Genomic DNA, 19664 nt, shown 5'->3' on the forward strand with positions numbered 1-19664 from the left:
ATTAACTGTGGTAACACACTCCATAATCCATTTCACCCAAGAGTCATTGAAATTCATAGCATTAAGGACAGCTCTAACAAAATTTCAATCAACCCTATCATATGCCTTACTCATATCAACTCTTAGTGCACCAAAGCAAAGTTTCCTTCCTTTCTTTTTCCCTAGGTAGTTTGACATCTTGAACCTCAATCAAGCAATTAAAATACAATGGAAAACGTAATAAAAAAAATAACAAAGGCTTTAGTTCCAAAGGAAAAGGAAATCAATAATTCCGTATATTATATAACTATAAATCTAATATATTATTCATAAATCAAAGCAAATGAAAGAAAATTCTACAAGATCCAATCAAGTTCTCAAGCCACCAATTATTTAAATTTAAAGGAGTAGAAAAAAATTTCTATTATTAAAACCTCTCTACCAAAAACTTAAACAAGTAGAGCTAACTCACTAGACAAGATAGAAAAAGCTAAAAAGGATGAAACATTATTCTAGTATTATTCTTTTAATATTTTTTTTTCCTTGTTAAAAAGAATGAAAATTGCTAAAAGATTTTTTTTTTTTTTTTTTTTGAGAGAGAGTCATTTGAACCAATGTTATGAATTTCATTCTAGTGACTTTTTTCAATTTATTTATAAGAATGAAATATTTTGGTATCGGTGAATATTGGTATACCATTTTGGAGTTACACTATTTTATATTTATTTATTTATACCAAAAATAGATAAATATAACTATTTATTATAGAATATATCAATTCAAAATAAAATAAAAAATTTCAAACACTAAATCAGTTCAAAATAAAAACATACCAATAAAAATAACCAACCACATTTAGTAAAAAAAAAAAAACCTTAATTTTCTCAAAAATAATACATAACAATAAGAAAATAAAAAGTAAGAGAAAAAAGGGGGGGGGGGGAAAGAGAGAGGAAATGAGCTAGATACGTTTTGATAAAAAAGCATAAGTTTGTAATTGTTAGGTTCTAAGACTTTAAGAACTAATGTATTAGAATTTCAATTTGTATATGTTGACAAACCATGATCAAAACATTTAGTCTAGGTTTAGACTTGCTCAAAGATTGGTTTTATGTAAGGTTTGAATTGAGTAATTGCAGGAATTTAATGGTCAAATTTTGCAAGGTTCGATCGATCGAAAATTCAACTCGATCGATCGAATCTCGCAGAACAAGAGATTTTTACAATATTATTAAACCAGCCCAAGCCCATATGACGTGTAGGGTTAAGTGTTTCACTCCAAGTATAAAATGAAAAACCCTAGCTACATTTTAGAAGTCTTTGTTGAGTTGTGTGTTGAATCTTTTGTAGAATCTAGATGTATTTACCTTTATACACACACATTGAACTATCAAGATCAAGATTCACATCAAGAACTTGATGGTTGTTTCAGTTGTTGCATAAAGAACTTTAAAAAAGATCTTAAACCTTTGAGAGAAGTCTCAAAGTCACAAGTAGGTGAACTTGTGGTTGTTGCAAATCAAGAAAAGAAGTAGTCCGTAGACTCGGAACTGTCACGTGGTCGTGATAGTAAGTTTTCTGCACGAGATAGCAATAAGATGTTAGTGGTCTAAGTCTTATTGTACAAACTTCAATTCTTTCATAGTGGATTTATTTTTACCTTGAGAATAGCTAGGTTAAATCCTTCTTAAGTTTTTTACCCATTTAGATTTCCTGGGTCATCAGATCTTTGTATTCTTTACTTTCCGCATTATATTTGTTCTACACATATTTGTTTAACCTAGACTTAATTAACAAACTTGTTAATCAACTCGGCTTAATATTATGTTAAACATATTGTGTTAAGAGGTCTAAAACTTAACAATAACAAAACTTAACTTGGGTAGTATGATCACACTGACCAAGAAAGGGAGAGAATTATAATGTCTTATCTTGAAAGAGAGACCATTGGTGGAAGGGATAAAGAAAAATGAGTGTTTTGGCTTTTCAATAGTTGGTTTTGCTCTTGTAAGTCTATTTCATACCTTTATTTATTTATTTATTTTTAAATAGTTAGCCCTTTCATGTTTTTCAATTGATTGCAAAATGATTTATTTTGTTCTTTGTTGTGTGCTTTGAATATGTCTCACTGCTTAAGAACTTGGAGGATAGAGACGAGGAGAAAGTGAGGTGACTATGATTTGAAATTTCATGTACATTAATTAATTAGTGCTTATGAAGTTTTTGTGAAAATGTTGTTGTTCTATCAGTGAAGATTGTGATCTGGAAAAGCATTTTTGATCTAACTGAATATTTCACCTTTTCAATATGTAGATTTAATGTTGTCGCTCTGTTTAAGCAGAAAATTATTTGCTGAAGCTTTGCAGTATCAAATTAAGTTTCTACAAAGGCCACAGGTCTATTATAATATTTCCGAGCATTTTTTTTTTTTTTTGGGTTCTATATTCCTTGTTAATATGGAATTATGTCCTAACTTTTGGTTTGGGCTTCAGATTCAAACCGTGTGTTTTGATAACCTTGGCCTTTTGCTTGCTGCAATTCTAAATATATTGTTCAAGAACAATCAAAGGTTTTTCTTCCCCTTCCATTCTAATAATAATCTAATTAAGTTCTGAGGTGATTTTGTTATTTCACTAAATAAAATTTGCACAACCATTCTATCATTTGTTATCATGAACTGACTATATTGTTAAATTGTAAATCTTATATATTATCAATTAATTGAAATTAGAATCTCCAACACAAACAAGCTAATAATAGTAAAATCTTAATCTATAGATGGGGGTAACTATTTGCATATGGTTCTACATAATTATAACATCCTACCCTATAGGTATGTTATTAGTTAGGTACTACTAAAATTATATTAACTTCCATTGCTTAGTCATTGAAGGTTGTCATTCATTTATACTTTGATGTTTGAATGTAAAATCTTAAATTAAGTAAATTTAATTGAAATGACCGTAAACCATGCATGCATCGTACCTGATTTTGTTTTTAGGAGGAACAATTGTGCCTGTTATTTTGACTTGCGCTTGGAATTTTTTAGCATATTCATTATAAAACCTTGTGCTTCCATGGTATTGAATAAGGGCCTGTTGAGTTTCTCAAAAAAAAAATAATAATAATAAAATAAGGGCATGAAAGAAAAATATTTTTTTCTTAAAAATATTTTTTTCTTAAAAATATTTTTAAGAAAAAAATATTTTTTTCTTGTGTCCAAAAAAAGGAGAGATAATTAAAATGAATAATGCTAAGAATATCAGTATAGCAGTAAATTTAGCTTTGTCTTTACCTATCAAAAAATAAGTATAGCGGCAAATAAAATCCAGCCAAATTTTACATGAGAATACCTCAAACTTCAAAGCTGTAATATCATACTGTTAAATAAAACAACTCACCGAGTGGTGATTACTTTTGTGATGTTTACTTTTGTGCGTAATCACAAAAAAATAATCACCTATAATGTTTTTTATTTTGTTGTTTCTTCAAAATATGGACGCTATCAAAAATTGGAGTAATTTCAAGTTTCCTAGAAGCAAGCATGTACTGCTTGGATTAAATTTTTTTTTTTTTTTAAGGATTGTGTATTATATAAATTAGCATGTAACCCATGCAAATGTATGGATGCATTTAAAATTAAATAAAATTTTTATTATAAAAAAAAAATATATATATATATATATATAATTAGTCAAATTATTAATAAAAATTGCATGTAACATGTGTATATGTACAGATACATTTAAAATTAAACACAATTTCTATCTTAAAAATATAAGTAATTAGTTCAATTATTTTTAGTAAATATAATTAGTCATATATTAAAATTCTTACCCAAATTTAATACTACTTATGATCATTTTTTTTCAAATTTTTTAATAAGATAGAATGTGTGGTGATATTTGTTGTGTGATGATTTGTATTGAGTATATGTGATTAATTTTTGTTTTTAATTTTATAGTTCATTCATGTTATATTCTTAGTATTTTGCTCTCATTAAATCACTTAACACAAAGATTTAAAAATTTAAGTGAATAATCATGGTATGGTCCTTACATAAATTTAGGCACATAATACAAAATTGGATTCTAATTTCAAAGTTTAATTAAATTTTTTCTGAGCTATATATATATATAGATTGACTTTATATATAGCTATAGAATGCTTTCTAAGAGAGCTTTATTTATAGTTGTGTGTGTACATATACATATATTTTACTCCGTATTGTCTCAATTGTACATTTTATATATTTTCTAACATGAGTTTATGTTATTTATGATACCCACTAAAGAATTTGCCTTAAGCACTTATTTTTGGATTGTAGGTGATAAGATTGCAAATTTTGAACGAATGTCGGAAAAATGGTCCTTAAAATCAGTATTCATCTCAGTATGAGACGAAGGTAAGGTTCCTTTTAATTTTTAAATATTACAATTTCCATGCTTATGAATTAGTTTTCTTGCTTATTTTCACCTTTAGAAATGAAGAAAAAGAAAATGACAGCAAGTTAGAGAGACGGAAACATATGAGAGAGAAAAAAATGGTAAAATATTATTTTGGTTCCTAAATTATATTAAAAAAATTTCTTTTAGTTCTTAAACTTTAAAAAGTTCTGTTTGTTCTATTTAGACCCCTTTTCAACAAATTAGTTTAACCTAATGAATTAACCAAATAGTTACTTAGTTGAATTATTCAGATCTAGGTTAAATTCATGCAGTCATATTACTTGGTATGGAAAAGTAAAGAAGACAGTAATACGATGACCTAAGAAAACCAATAAAGCCAACCATTTTAAGGTAAAAAACTTAATGAGAAGTTAACCTAGCTATCCTCAATGTAAACATATCCATTATAATAAAATGGAAGTTTACAATAGATTAAACCCTAAATCTAAAGCTACTTACTAACACAACTACGTGCACCTCCAACTTCACAAACTCTTCTATCTTTAATTTGTTGAACACAAACTCCCACGTTTGTGACTTTGAAATCCCACTCAACGGTTTTAGATCATCAGCAGTTGTTAATCTTATAGTAGCAACTTCTGATCTACTGGTTCTAAAGGTATGAGAATGATTTCCGGTAGTGACTTTGAAAAGAGAATACAAAGTACTTTTTAGATCTCACAAGAGCACCTCCAAAGTCTCTTCAAAATGTGCCTTAGAGTTTCCTTTATATACTAGAAGTATTAGATCTGAAACCCTTGTTAGGACATATGTAGAACTTGTTTGAACATGTTATTGTACATTGTCTAACCATTTGACAAAATATATTTTACTTGTAATTGGATTGATCTATGATGGTTTAAGTCTTCAAGAAACATGTTGTTTAAGTTAAGAGTTAAAATCATGCAAATCTATCCAAGAAACAAGTGGAGAAGTGCTGTATTTTAAAGCTTGACAGCTAGCTCGACAGATTATATCTATCGAGGTCTAAAAGACAGTTTTAGCTTGATGCTCGGTAAATAACCTATCTATCAAGATTTATAAAAATCAGATTTCCAGATATGTTTTTCATGCATATCCAAGTTATTTGTGTAGGGTTTCTTTTCTCGTAACCCTAAACATATATAAAGATTATTTTAAGGGTCATCTCATATGATGCAAACAAATGCAAGTGATTATTTATGCATATTGTGACCAAAGACAATTTGTCCTAGTTCATCTTTTCATTGAAGAAGCTACTGCATCTTTGCACCAAGGGTTTTGTAACTAAGGAGCTTTTTGATCTTTATTATTTGGATGAACTGAAGAATTTTGTAGTCAACATCTTTCTCAAGTTGGTGTGTTAGTCACGTACTAGGATTCGTGTAAGGAGTAAGCCACGTATTGGGATCCGTACATCGATTGCTTAGTCACGTACTTGGAGTCATGCATTAAAAGGAGATATTGTCACTACATTACAAGTCAAATTGTGTATTGGGGTAAAGGTTTAACTGTAAGTTGGTATAAGGTACTGAGATTCCTTTACTTGTAACCACTTGTTGAAAGTTCAATTAACGTATAAAACACCAATGAACATTTAGACCCCAAATTACAAAATTACCAACACAAGCTTATACACAAACAATATATGTACGGAATAATGAATATAAGTTAAACACAAATTGGTAAAACACTTTAAACCAAAATTAATCACAAATACAACAGTAATTAAAAGGTAAAGAGTAAAGGAAGAGAGATACAAATACAAAGATAAGACAGTGATGTATTATCGAAGAGGAAACCGAAGTACTCAGGGAAAAACCTCTCCGCCACCCTCTAAGATGTTAAATAATCCACTAGAGAATAAAGTTGGGATACATGAATAGCAATAGACCCTCTAAGCCTAATCTACCCGATGCACCTAAGCCCTCCAAGTTTCTTGCTCCAACAGGGTTACATTGAACCTTGTCCTCTTTAGCTTATCAGATTCCGCAATAAGCCCATTGCATCAACCAAACGAATTGGTCCTCTCTGAACTGCTCCCCAAGCACCAAAATACCTCCTCACTAATATGGGTATGGTGAGATAAGGATTTGGCTAATGAATCTCTCAATGGTATGTCAATGGAGAGTGAGAGTAGAGGAATTTAGAGAATCAAAGAACTAAAATTGTGGATGAGTCAATCTTGTTTGTCTCTAGGGTTTCTCTCTTAAAATTCTCTCCAAAAGCTCTCAACATTTCGTGGGTATAAAAGTATTTATAGTAGGTTATGTGAGAAATGTGAAAAGACATTTTTCATCCAAATAGAGCATTCTGGCGACTCAGCCTTGCGACTGAAATTAGTCGCGAGTTAACTGCCAGGCCAGACTATATTTTTTGTCTTGTAGTGCTCTAGTTGTCATGACCCTTCAGCTCCCTGCAAGCTTCACACATGTGCCACTTTGGCGACTTGCTAGTCCCGAGATCCGGTTGTGAGACTCCTTTAAGTGCACACATCTTGAGTTTTCTTCACGCTCTCTCACACACAATCCTTACATAATTCCCACCTAAATACAAGGTATCTAATTGCTAAATTACAAGCAAATTTGGCACGGAATAAAGCCAACACATAATTGAATAAATTCAAGGTTACACTTGTTATGATAATAGTAGATTCTTAGGAGCGGTGACCTTAAATTCATTCGGTGAGGTTTTGCCTTGATAGTTTTCCTTATTTGTAAACAATCACCCGTTTCAAATTTATTTTCCGTTGTATTTAGTTATTTGATGATTTGTTTGTGCTACCACGCTTATTGCATGTAATTGAATCTAATTAATTTCACTTAACTAAATTAATTGATTAAATTACCAAAATGGTCAACACATTCTTGGCTTATCAACCTTAGTCACTTAATGGGCTTAATGAGTTGTTGGGTCGAAATTAAATTCTACAAATTTCGTCTTTTGATTGGTCGAACCTGTTTTCTCGATTGATCGAACTTGGCATGTTTTGAATTCTTGAACCTGGAGCTTCCTTTTTCTTGTATTCTGACTTGCAGCACTTTGAGCATTATCTAATCATACCTATAAACTCTAAAATCTATATCTAGACAAGTTTGTATTCACGGTTTGCCAATTGTTCTAAACTTTTAGAACCTAACAAGTACTTTTTTCATCCTTAAACATTTTAAAAATATTTTTTAATATTTTAGAGATAAAAAGAAGGATGATGAAAAAATATTTTTTTTTTTTAAAGTCTATAAACAAAAGGTAAAATAATTTTCAATAGTTTAGGGACAATAGATGAACTTTTCAATAGTTTAGAGATAAAAAACAAACTTTTAGTTAAATTTAGGGACCAAAATAGTATTTCTATATATAAAAAAAAGCTAATGAGTATAGCTACAGTAGATTTGGTAGTTATAATACATTTAGTTTATTCAATTCAACACTGTTATTTACACCTTCTTTTGCGGTAACTTGCTTATATAATAATAATAATAAAATATTAACACAACAAATTAGTACAATATTTTCACAATTGTTGAGGTGTTAATTCTTTATATGTCAAAATAAAAAAAAATAAAATATCATACCGGAACCAACTACAACTAAAAGTAAAGGTATTGTGGAAAAAAAAGTGTTATATTCACGACATTCTTTGTAACATTTTCATAACAAATCTTAGGCGGTAAATTGTTATTTTAATTTAAACTTACCAATTAAATTACATTTTTCCTATCAATAACAACTCATAATAACCTACTACTTATGATTTGTAATGAAAATATTATGAACATAGCAACTGCTGATGTGTCAATTTATTACAAGTCAAAATAAAATATAATAAAGTTATAAAGGTATTATGAAATTGTTGTGCCATTCTTTATGTTTCTAGAAATTTTTATTATTATTCAATTTTTGTTGAGCCAAAATTCACTGTTTCACGTATTGTTTTCTTGTATTGATTTTTTTTTTTCCGTTATGCACTAGTTTAAGTAAAAACATATAGTTTTACACACACACAAAACAAAACAAAAACTTAGGATTAAAACACTTTTCATCTTTTATGTTTGGGGTAGTTCACAATTCCTTCTTGAACTTTAAAAAATCAAGCAATTTCTCCCTTAATATTTTGAAAAAGAGCAAATATGTCATATTATTATTTTCTCAATTATACCCAAATGAAAGCTTATGATTCTTAAAATATTCTATTGTGTAATGTCTAAAATATTTTCACTAAATTTTAACATCCCAAAAATTTTCTTTACGTATTTTGAGTTCTAGATGGTAGTAATTAATGCTTAGAAAATTGAAATGGTTATATAAGGTGTTTTATTTATTACCTAGAAAACATTGATTTTCTAGGTTTAAATCTCAAAACTTATAATTTATCTAATGGAAAATTCAATAGCACATGCCTTTTTTTTCTTTTTTTTTTCTTTTCTTGCCTAAAATAAATTTTCATTAAAAACTAATTAAGCTAAAGATTGCACTTAGAAAAATTTTCATTGTGTATAGTTGAAGGTATTTGATGAAGATCTTTAATGGTAGCATATGATATAATTCATTATTAAAATTTAAATATTATAACAATGCCTTAGCTAAAATCAACGGCTTATTGTTTAAAGATGATGATATTCGTTATTATTTTTATGTCTCTTTTTAATTTTTATAGGTGACTAAAAATCCCTAGCAATTGCTATGAAGCGGTAAGAAAACAAAAACCGTGGAAAAGAAGTTAACCGCCTGTGATGAATGATCTAGAACATTAAGTGGGCCAAACACAGCGAACAGATGCTTTCTATCATTTTCCAATGGGCTAGGTCCATATGGTGAAGCAATGCGACATGGGCTGGATAATACCAACTAAGATAGTTGGGTTTATTCGAAGACCATAAGGCCTATCACGTGTAACCTCCCACTTGTTCCCAATTTACAAGCCCCTGTTGGTCTTGAAGCCTAAAAGAGAAAAGTAAAATATTAGGCTCCCACCTGCCATCCTTCATGTATAGAATATAGATAGGTGCCTTTTTTTTTTTTTGAAAAGTATAGATAGGTGCCTTGATTGTCTAAGATAAAAATAAATAAATAAATAAATAAAAATGAAGAAGCAATTTTCAAGTTTAAGGCTCAAGTCTCAAATTCAAAGATTGAGCCTCACTCCCTCACCACACTTAAAAATTGTGTACATAAACAAGTGTTTTTAAAGAAAAATTACAAAGAATACTTAAGGGTCAATCACATATCCACACGTGTTGATATTCTAATTTTATATGATATAAGCAGTCAAATTTAATATTGTCATGTGTTATTTTAAATTAAAACACTTTGACTAATCAAATAATAACACGTGTTTCTTGGAGAGCAAGATATAAAGTCTCTCCATTTAAATTATGACGTGTCATTGCTCATAGTCAATCACGTGTGATCATACCTACCCAAGACTCCTATAAATAAAAACCCTTCTCAGTCTTATGGGGGGATTCAGAAACATTTAGAAGTCTTGAAACTCTGTCGGAATCAAGCTCCAAAGTTTCCAAGAACATCAAGAACTTCAACCTTCAAATCCCAAGAACATTCAAAGCATATTCAACCAAGTCGTCCTTCTAGATCTTAAAGTTTATTGGAATCAAGCTCAAAAGCCTATATAAGCACCAAGAGACCACAAATTAGTGAAATTCTATAGATCCAAGTCTCCAAAGCCCCCAAAGAACTTTCACTACAAATTTTCGAAGACAAAGAACATTCATCCAAATCATTCTTCGAAGTCTCAAAGTTCTACTAGAATCAAGTTTCAAAACCTCCAAAAACTTTAAAGACTTTGATCCATCGAAGCTTCATCGGATTCAAGCTCTAAAGCCCTTGAAAAAAATTCCACCACAAATCTTTAAAGATCAATAAATTTTGAAGAACCCACGAAAAACACAAAGAATGTGAAGAACAAGAAATCTCTAACAAGCACACAACTAGAGATTCATCACAATTTCAATCCAAAGATCCTTCAATCCATTTTCCAATCCAAGTGGAGGATATTTTGCGTTCAAGTCAAGACTACATCAATGTAATACTTGAATTGAAGACTTTTCTAAGGAGACTGAAACAAAGGATTATTCTATTGTATTATAATCTAAACATAGAGAATTGTACCTACAAATTCATCAATATAAATTTACACTTGTGAAACTTGAGATTTTGTGTTTACAATTGATTTTCTAGATTTAAAATTTTGAAACTTATAATTTACCTAATGGAAAATTCGATGACACATGCCTTTTGTTATATATATATATATATATATATATATATATATATATATATAGAGAGAGAGAGAGAGAGAGAGAGAGAGAGAGAGAGAGAGAGAGAGAGAGATGATATGTCCATAATATTTTTACAACAAATCCTAAGTGGCAGGTTGTTACTGATTGTTATTATTGGAGCAAAAAAGTAATCTTAGTGTTAGGTTCAAATTTGAACTCATAACAATTGTAGGGAGTAAAAAGACCCTGATGGGAATGTGGGCCTTTGGGCCATGCTAAGGAAGGCCGACCTGCTCTTGGGTTTAGAACTTGTTAGTACTACGGGTCGGCCCATACGCCGAGGATCCGAGGATCCAGCCGAGGATGAATTTCCCTTCGGACGGACACCGGAGAACCCGGGACTTCATGGTAAAGGTTAGGAAATGACACGGTCAAGACCAATGGTTAAAGGGGTGAACCCTTGAATGTCCTAGAAGCACCGATGTTAGAGAAATACCAAAGATAAAGGCTGCCACCTCCACATTAAAAACCCTGCACCTACCACCCTGGCCACATTAATGGGGAAGTGACACCTAAACAGTGGAAGGGAAACTTCTGGTTACTATTCAAAGGCACTAAGAAAAGAAATATCTAGGCTAAGGGGGAGTTGGGGCAACACGTGTACAAAGTATCAAAAAGAGGAGTATTTAAGAAAAAAACCTAGAACAGGAAAGGGGGGGCCTCTCTATTTTGTAATCGAAAAGAAAAAGAAAAAAGAGAAAGAGATAATATAAGAACAGCTCTCAGCTTACGTCCGAGCAGGTTGATTTACAATATTCCTTGTTGTTTTCAAGTGTTTGCAATCTTTGGCTTGTCATTGAATCCTCAAACATTTCTAACCTGGGTTTCAAGCCCACACTCTACAAATTCATATTGTTTAAGGCTCATTGGGCCTGAGCCCGTAACTGTTCTTGGGGCCAGGTGCAATTGTGCACTTACAATAACTAACCACCTATGATTTGTTGTAAAAATGTTATGGATGTAGCACCTCTCATATATATATATATATATATATATTTTTTTTTTTTTCCTTGGCAAAACTCAATTGCTTATTATGGGAAGATGATAATATTTATTATCATTCTTAGAAGTTTTTAGTAAGTGGATATATTGCTTTTAGCAAATAGACACTAAAAAATTATTATTGTCAAACAAATAACTATATTTTAAATAGTTACGTGATCAAAATTTTTATAAAAATGAGATTAACTTTTTATGACATAATTATCAAAATTTTTCCTTTTAACTAATATAAATCTTTCTATTCTTTAAAAATTAAATAATTAATATTTATATTTATATTTTATGATATAAATAAAATTTAGAATTGACCTTATAAGGTCAATTCTAAATTTAGAATTAATCACTCCTATTTTGTTTTTTTGTTTTACACGGCAAGCTGGTGTCTGCTGGTGCTGCCCCAAGTCCAACTAGGGATCTAGATAAATCCCAATCATCATCATGTCTAAAACCACATTCTCATTGGAGCCCATTAACCACACGGTTTCCCGTGGGGTCTCATGCTATTTGTCATCGTCCTCGTGACCCAATCCACCTGTGCAACTTCTCTAACTTTCTAGACCTCTCTCTCTGTTTCTGCCTCCAATTCAGTTCTCTTTTTCTTCAGCTCACCATGACAACACCACTCTTCAACCTTCCCAATGGCAACTCTTTCCATTGCTACACACTCTTCACTGTCTCCATGGCTTCCCAAGAAGAAGAAGAAGAACAACAACAACACAGGCTCAACTTTCAACAAAAACCCGTTTGGCCAAAAGACCCACCTCCCATTTTCTCTATACTCTAAACCCAGTTCAAGAAAAACTCTCAGGCTCTCTATCAACAAAGATGAGCTGCAAGAAACCGAACCCACTTCTTCTTCTTCTTCTTCTTCTGTTGCTGTAGTTTCTGAAAAGCCAAGTGAAGGCGATGAAGATACACAGAAGAAGATGAGCGAGTTGTCTTCAGAAGAAGTTGATGAGCTGCAAGAAATGGACTGGAAGACAGACGAGGAGTTCAAGAAGTTCATGGGAAATCCTTCGATAGAGGCGGCTATAATGCTGGAAAAGAAGAGAGCAGATAGGAAGCTGAAAGAGCTTGATAGGGAAAGCAGTAGTGATAATCCACTTGTGGGGTTTTTCACTGGAGTGGTGCGAGATAGTTTGGCTAGAGAAAAGGAGAGGTTGGAGAAAGCTGAAGAGACCTTTAAAGCACTTGATCTTAACAAGGTGATTATTTATTTAATTCATGCTTGTCAATGATTCACTTGTTGCTACACAAAAATTCAAAATGAATGTTTGTGTATTGATATTTAAATAAAAGTCTTCATTTCTTTTCAATCAATAAAAAAATTCAACTTCTTCCAATACTACAACTTTTGGTACAACTTTGATGTGGTTAACTTTGTCTTTGAGCAGTAGATAATCACTTTTGTATGAACACGTCACTTTGTCTCTATCACTAACACTCGACCACAAAAGCTGTGTTCCTTGACTTTCTCATTAAGTAATGCAATTAAGTTGTATCCATAGCTTGTTAAGAAAAAACTTTATTTTTTGCTGAGAAAAAAAGGTTAAGGGGAACACAGCCCACGGGTGTAAAATCAGCATATGGCATTGTGAGTGAACTAAATTCTCTCTAGGTGGTTTAATACAGTTATTACTTTTGGGCCGTTTTTAATGTATTATGGATTTAGATTGCCTTCTGGTAGCTTGATGCATTGAGTGTACATTTGGCCATCTATTATTTACTATGTGGAATGCACGTTTATTGCAGCCATCCATAGCATGTAGAATCTAGCAGATTTCACCTATAATGGATGGTTATAGTTTTCCCTGGACAACTGAGTGGAGTAGATCTAAACCCCATCTAATTATCAATTGTTATTTTAAAGTTGTTTAAGATGCAACCTACTATTGTAGTCCAATGCCTAAAAATGTGAGTTGTTTTTTAGTTGTAATATGAAAGGTAATAACTTGAAGATGCTTTACTTTTTAATCCATTATATAGTAGATTTTACTGAACAAAAGGTGAAGGATTTTTTTTTTTTTGTACCGATTGCATTTCGATGAGTTAATTTTCAGTAGTGTCGGATTATCTTAATAGATGTTTTAAGTGAATTTTATATCACTGATTTATGTCTGAAAGTGATTGCAATGGATAATATTGTTTTGTTGCTCAGCAACTTATTGACCCAACCATAGTCTGCAATGCTTTTATTTCTGTTAGTTTATTCAGAAGGCATGAAACATGTGTTTCTTTTTGTGGCAAATTTGATGAGGCAGTTGAAGAATTGTTTTGGGTTTGACACATTTTTTGCAACTGATGTTCGGCGTTTTGGAGATGGGGGCATCTTTATTGGAAATTTGAGAAGACCCATTGACGAGGTAATTCCCAAACTGGAGAAGAAGCTATCTGAAGCGGCTGGGAGGGAGGTAGTTCTATGGTTCATGGAAGAAAAAACGAACGACATCACAAAACAGGTACTCGAACATGAGTTGATGTACAGAACTATGCTGTCTAAATAATTGTTGCATTGGATTTGAACAAATACATTTTGGATGCAATGTATATTTTCCCAAATGTTTTTTTGTAAAGAATGTCTACCCATTGAACATATTGAATTGTTTATATATGCTCTGTTTAGGCCATTATTTGTACCTGCAGAATTTCCTTAACCTCGGTGCTCAGATTTTGATATGCGTTACTACTTGATAATTGTGAAATAACATAGCTGGCCAATGCCCTGTTTTATTTTTATTTTTTCATCTGAGCTATACTACAGCAATTTTTAAGGCTCAAAATCACAGTGAGATCAAAATTATATAACAAATGGCATGCATGGTGTGATGCAACCAAGGAGTTGTTGGATTGAGTCTTGCAGTGCTCTAAAACCATAGATTTGGTATTGACGAGATCTAAAACCTATGTTGTTGGAGGTTAAAGCTCCGATTGGACTGTCTGGTTTTCTAGAGTGTATATACCTTATTCAAGATATCTTTTGATCTACCAATAAACTATGTATATGTAGTCCTTTTAGCTTCTTATTAGTGAGAAGAAAATATTATGTTTTATCTTAACATATCTGAGATCTTCTTTGTCAGCCTTTTAAATTTTATATATATATATATATATATATATATATATATATATATATATATATATATTATTTTTTAAGCTGTTGCAGTTATCATTCAGACTTTATGCTTATTCTTCTTGTTCTTTCTAAGGCTTGTGTGGTGCAACCTAAAGCAGAAATGGACCTCCAGTTTGAATCAACCAAACTGAGCACCCCCTTGGGTTATGTTAGTGCGATAGTCTTATGTGTCGCAACTTTTGGAACAATAGCTCTGACAAGTGGTTTCTTCTTAAAACCCGGTGCAACATTTGATGATTATATAGCTGATGTTGTGCCTCTCTTTGCTGGCTTCATTTCCATTTTGGGAGTATCTGAGGTATGATATTCTCTGCATTTTCATCAACATCTACTATACATTTTATGTTATTGCATAATTCAGAGATTATCATGTTTTTTAACTGGTACTTTCAATTTATCCTACTTTGTTTGGATAAATAACTCCTTGTAGCATGTAGGTTTTTATAGTATGAGTTGTCACCTTGTGGGTGCAAGTTGAATATTGCAAAGCTACCTACATAATCATAGAGATATACGATATGGTAGTTGCTATTGTAATGTTCCTCCTCTACTTTCATGTTGTATCTTGCTAAAAGAGGCACCAGAGATTTAGAATGAAGAATTTTGTGCGTTTTTAGGTGATTTGGGAAATTGTGAACATATTGGTTTTTTTCATTGAGGGCTTCTGTTTTCATAAGGTCTTGGATTGGGATGGGACATTATCCTCTCTTCCAATTCTTTGTTGGGAGTAAAAAGCAAAAATCTTCAGTCAGATTGTACTGTTTCTGCTTCATCTGACTAGTATTTTTTTCAAGATTGTCCAGGACTTGAATATGGATTTATGTGGTTATAGATGTTTTATGCTGATCTAATACAGTATTCAATTAATTTCTTAAGGCAAAGCTTTTATGTCATGAACTCCCTTTAAAAGTAACACATCCATGTTTCTATTTGGGGGGTAAACCCATTTCCAATGTGTAGAAATAGTTTCCAGTGATCATGGCATATGGTCTGTGTAAGTATCTCCCCTACTTGTTTTTAGCATGCTGTAAAAATTTGGGATTGCGACACTTTGGCAGCCTGATATAGTTCATAATTGAGAAATGAAATGGTGGAAACCCTGTGAAAGTCTGGGGACTAATAGTAAATACAAAATTTTGGCAGGAAATTTTGATTTTGTATAAATTGTAAGCAAGGATCTCATGAGGTGTTCCTTTTGAGAATCAGAACAGAAGAGGGAAGAATAAGGTAAAAATAAAGTTGTTTTGGTGGGTTGCAAATGCCTATTCAAAATAAGCTTGTGTTCTCATTCTTGAATATTTGGAATTTTATGGGGATACCGCAAATAATCTGGAATTTACAGTAGTCATCAATAACCTTAAAACCAGTTAACTTGGCAACTGGGTGATATTGTGTGTGCTTGCTGTAGAAAAAGAAGAGAGAGAGGCGATTCATTTTATGGTAAAAAACTCATTGAGGGCTCTATATAGCCTCGATTGCTTGACAAAATTGCATAACTCTTGAGAGGTTACCTTTTAAGCAAAGAAGTGTAACTTATGTTTCATCTGCTTTCTGGTGACACCTATTCCTTTCTGTACAATGTATTTAAGGCCATAATGTATGTCTTTTGCAGATAGCCACAAGGGTAACAGCAGCTCGTTATGGTGTCCAAATCAGCCCATCTTTTCTTGTGCCATCCAATTGGACAGGGTGCTTGGGAGTCATGAATAACTATGAATCTCTGCTTCCAAATAAGAAGGCTCTTTTTGATATCCCAGTGGCACGTACGGCTAGTGCATATTTGACATCTCTTGTACTCGCAGTTGCTGCATTTGTAGCTGATGGAAGCTTTAATGGAGGTGACAATGCTTTGTAAGTTTTCTAAAGTGACATTCTTTGGAAGTCATACTTTATTTTGCAGAAGCATTATTTTTTAACTATGCTTTCTGTTGGAATTGGCAATTGTGTTTTATTGTGGATATGGCTGTAGAAATCAGTTGGTAGGGGTTCTGATCTGTTTTCATTATTGCCTTGCTTCATTAATTTGGTGCCTACCGTGTAGATGTCTAAAGAAGTATAACATGTCAGCCTCCCAAAGTTGCAACCTTGGGGAGAGCCATTGTTTTAGTGTCATAATATGTGAAAGACCTTTACCAAGTCCATAAATATTTACTTTATAAATTCCTTCTCTTGTGAAATTTTCATTTAGAACGAATGCTGTTACATTACTCATATTAGTTGTAATCTCGTTGTACATCTAAACAGTATTTATGCCAAATATTCATGCAGAAGTTCATGTCATCATGTTATTCCTTTCTTTCTACACAGGTATATAAGGCCACAGTTTTTCTACAACAATCCCTTGCTTTCTTTCATCCAATTTGTTATTGGACCATATGCGGATGACCTTGGAAATGTATTGCCGTATGCAGTGGAAGGTGTTGGAGTTCCTGTTGATCCGCTTGCTTTTGCTGGACTTTTAGGTGACTTACTCACCCTCTTTGGCCTCAATCTATACTATATACTTTTGTTAAATTCTTAACTGTATAATGAAACAATCTACTGTCTCAGGAGATAAATTAAATTGATCTAGGGAAATTTCAACCAATGTTGAAAATGTTAAACTTGCTGGGTGTAATATGGGAATGTAATCAATAGATTATTCATAACTGAACAGAAAATTAAGAGATAAAACTCAGAAAATGTTCTTTGTATATACTTTAATCCAGGTCGACTCCTTATGTTGTAGTTTGCATGATACTAAAATTACTTGTACGCTAAAAAGTGAGGAAACTCGAATTGACTCTAAAAGGCCTAGAAATTTTAACTCCATTAAATGATTTAACTTTGAAGAGATTTGTTATATGACATGGAGATGGGGTGGAATGCTCTTTGGGGCACTTCACTTTAGAGCCATTTAGGATATAAGCTGTCTTTATGGCTCTCAAGTGAGAGGGTAGCTAGACTTTGAGTGCCACAGTAATAGATGTCGCTTAATTTTAGCTTTTCCCCCAAAGATTTGAAATTAGACGTCTAGACATGCTAACCAGCTGGCAGCCATTCCTTATACTTTTCGTATAGATGACAAACAGATTTTTGCACAACTTACATTAAGCTCGAAGACTTGATTTGCTCTTCTTTTATTCAGAATCTGTTGACTTGGCCTCAACATTAGCGGCAAAGATAGAGTGGGCACAGGAGATATGGTCTCCAACTTGAGGGAAAATTGGAAATGAAGCCTATAATCAATTGACCTTTTATGACCACTTTTTGTATGGGTGCTTAATGGACCTCTATTTATTTCTTTGAGCCATGTATATTGGAGACAGTAGTATTATCCACTAATCACTAAAAGAAGTGTTAACTATGTCATAATTATGCAGGAATGGTGGTGACTTCTTTGAACTTGTTGCCTTGTGGAAGATTGGAAGGAGGTCGCATTGCGCAAGCTATGTTTGGAAGGAGCACTGCTGCCTTGCTATCTTTTGCCACATCACTTTTGCTTGGTATAGGTGGCCTGAGCGGAAGTGTCCTGTGCTTGGCATGGGGGTTATTTTCAACCTTCTTCCGGGGTGGAGAGGAAATACCTGCAAAAGATGAGATCACCCCTTTGGGAGATGACAGGGCTGCTTGGGGTATTGTCCTTGGCCTTATCTGTTTCCTAACTCTTTTCCCCAATGGGGGAGGTACATTTTCCAGCTCGTTCTTCAGTGAGCCATTTTTTAGAGGTAACTTGTAAATAATTTGTATTATTGTGTATTAAGTTCTTCAGATGTTTTAGTGGATCACTGTAGTTTCATTTAAAACCAAGAACTGATCTGTAGATCTGCCATAATATAGAAAAGAAATATTGTAGCAAATTATTTCCATGTAAGATATTGTAAGACAAAGGTAAAAGATCTATATGTAACATGTGATCATTTGCAAATTATTTAGGTTAGCTCTTCTAGCTTTTGGTCTTACATTTTGTGGGAATTCACATGTCTTAAAAAGAAATTAAATCTCAAGACATGAAAGACTTTTTTTGATTTATGCAAATAAAGATGCAATATGTCATAGTTAATATTTGCTTTAAGTCCTTTCTTAAATGAGAAGTTAGTTGGCACTTGAATTATATATATTCAGATCTGATGAGTAATAAAATACTTAGAATTGTATGTTTTCAGCTGCCAATTGCTGGCACTGATTAACCAAGCCAATCACTTCCTGGTACTTAAATCTTTTCTCAAATTTCCTGCAATTGGCAGTATTATGAATGACTTGCATAATTTTGTCCTTTTACTACTTCCAACTTTCAACTCACATACCCAAAATTCCTGAGACGTTGGCAGATAAAAACAAAGCCAATGAAATTAAAAGTATGAAAGGCATTTGCTTCCCACCATTGAAGACTAATTCTGATCTATAACCAAACTAAATATGTGTCCTCCCTCCCCAGATATAATGTAAATTTTTAACTTTAGCAATCAATTTTTAATGTCATTTAGGTAATATTCTCCATAACGTTGCATTGATTAAATTCTCATTAAAATTACTTAAGTTACATAATGTATGTGAAGAAGTTGACATGAGGCAGGGAAGAGAGCAATATGTAAAACTAGTTACCTAAAAAAGAATGTGATTTTTTGATGTGACAACTTGACAAGAAAAAAGAGAAAACAATGAGCAAATTACCAATTCCGGCCAAATTTCACATTCCACCCAAAATTCACTGGAATTCAACAAAATGACTGGAATGCACTGAAACTTGAGCCGAGGTGGAGTGAGGGGTTTATTGTACCGGTTATATGACTGGAATAGAATATATCGAGCGTTCTAGCTGGAATGGAATGGAATGTTTTTTTT

At 32.4% G+C, this 19664-nt stretch overlaps 1 protein-coding gene across 2 annotated transcripts; it reads left to right on the plus strand.

Moving 5' to 3' along the window:
* Positions 1 to 12181: 12181 nt before the first annotated feature.
* Positions 12182 to 18882, plus strand: LOC142621330 (putative zinc metallopeptidase EGY3, chloroplastic). 2 transcript variants are annotated; one of them, XR_012841754.1, is made up of 7 exons: positions 12182 to 12912; positions 13969 to 14166; positions 14914 to 15138; positions 16453 to 16691; positions 17148 to 17302; positions 17968 to 18091; positions 18203 to 18337. XR_012841754.1 is itself a non-coding variant. In XM_075794647.1 (6 exons), exons 1-6 carry the CDS (start codon positions 12346 to 12348, stop codon positions 18556 to 18558), a joined length of 1740 nt encoding a protein of 579 aa, XP_075650762.1. In that variant the 5' UTR covers positions 12185 to 12345; the 3' UTR covers positions 18559 to 18882. The 2 variants fall into 2 exon arrangements, 1 of the variants encoding a protein (XP_075650762.1); XM_075794647.1 differs by lacking the exon at positions 17968 to 18091 and having other exon boundaries at positions 12185 to 12912; positions 18203 to 18882.
* The last annotated feature ends 782 nt before the right edge of the window (positions 18883 to 19664 follow it).

Source organism: Castanea sativa, chromosome 12 (genome assembly GCF_040712315.1).
Source record: "Castanea sativa cultivar Marrone di Chiusa Pesio chromosome 12, ASM4071231v1".
Lineage (NCBI taxonomy): Eukaryota > Viridiplantae > Streptophyta > Magnoliopsida > Fagales > Fagaceae > Castanea > Castanea sativa.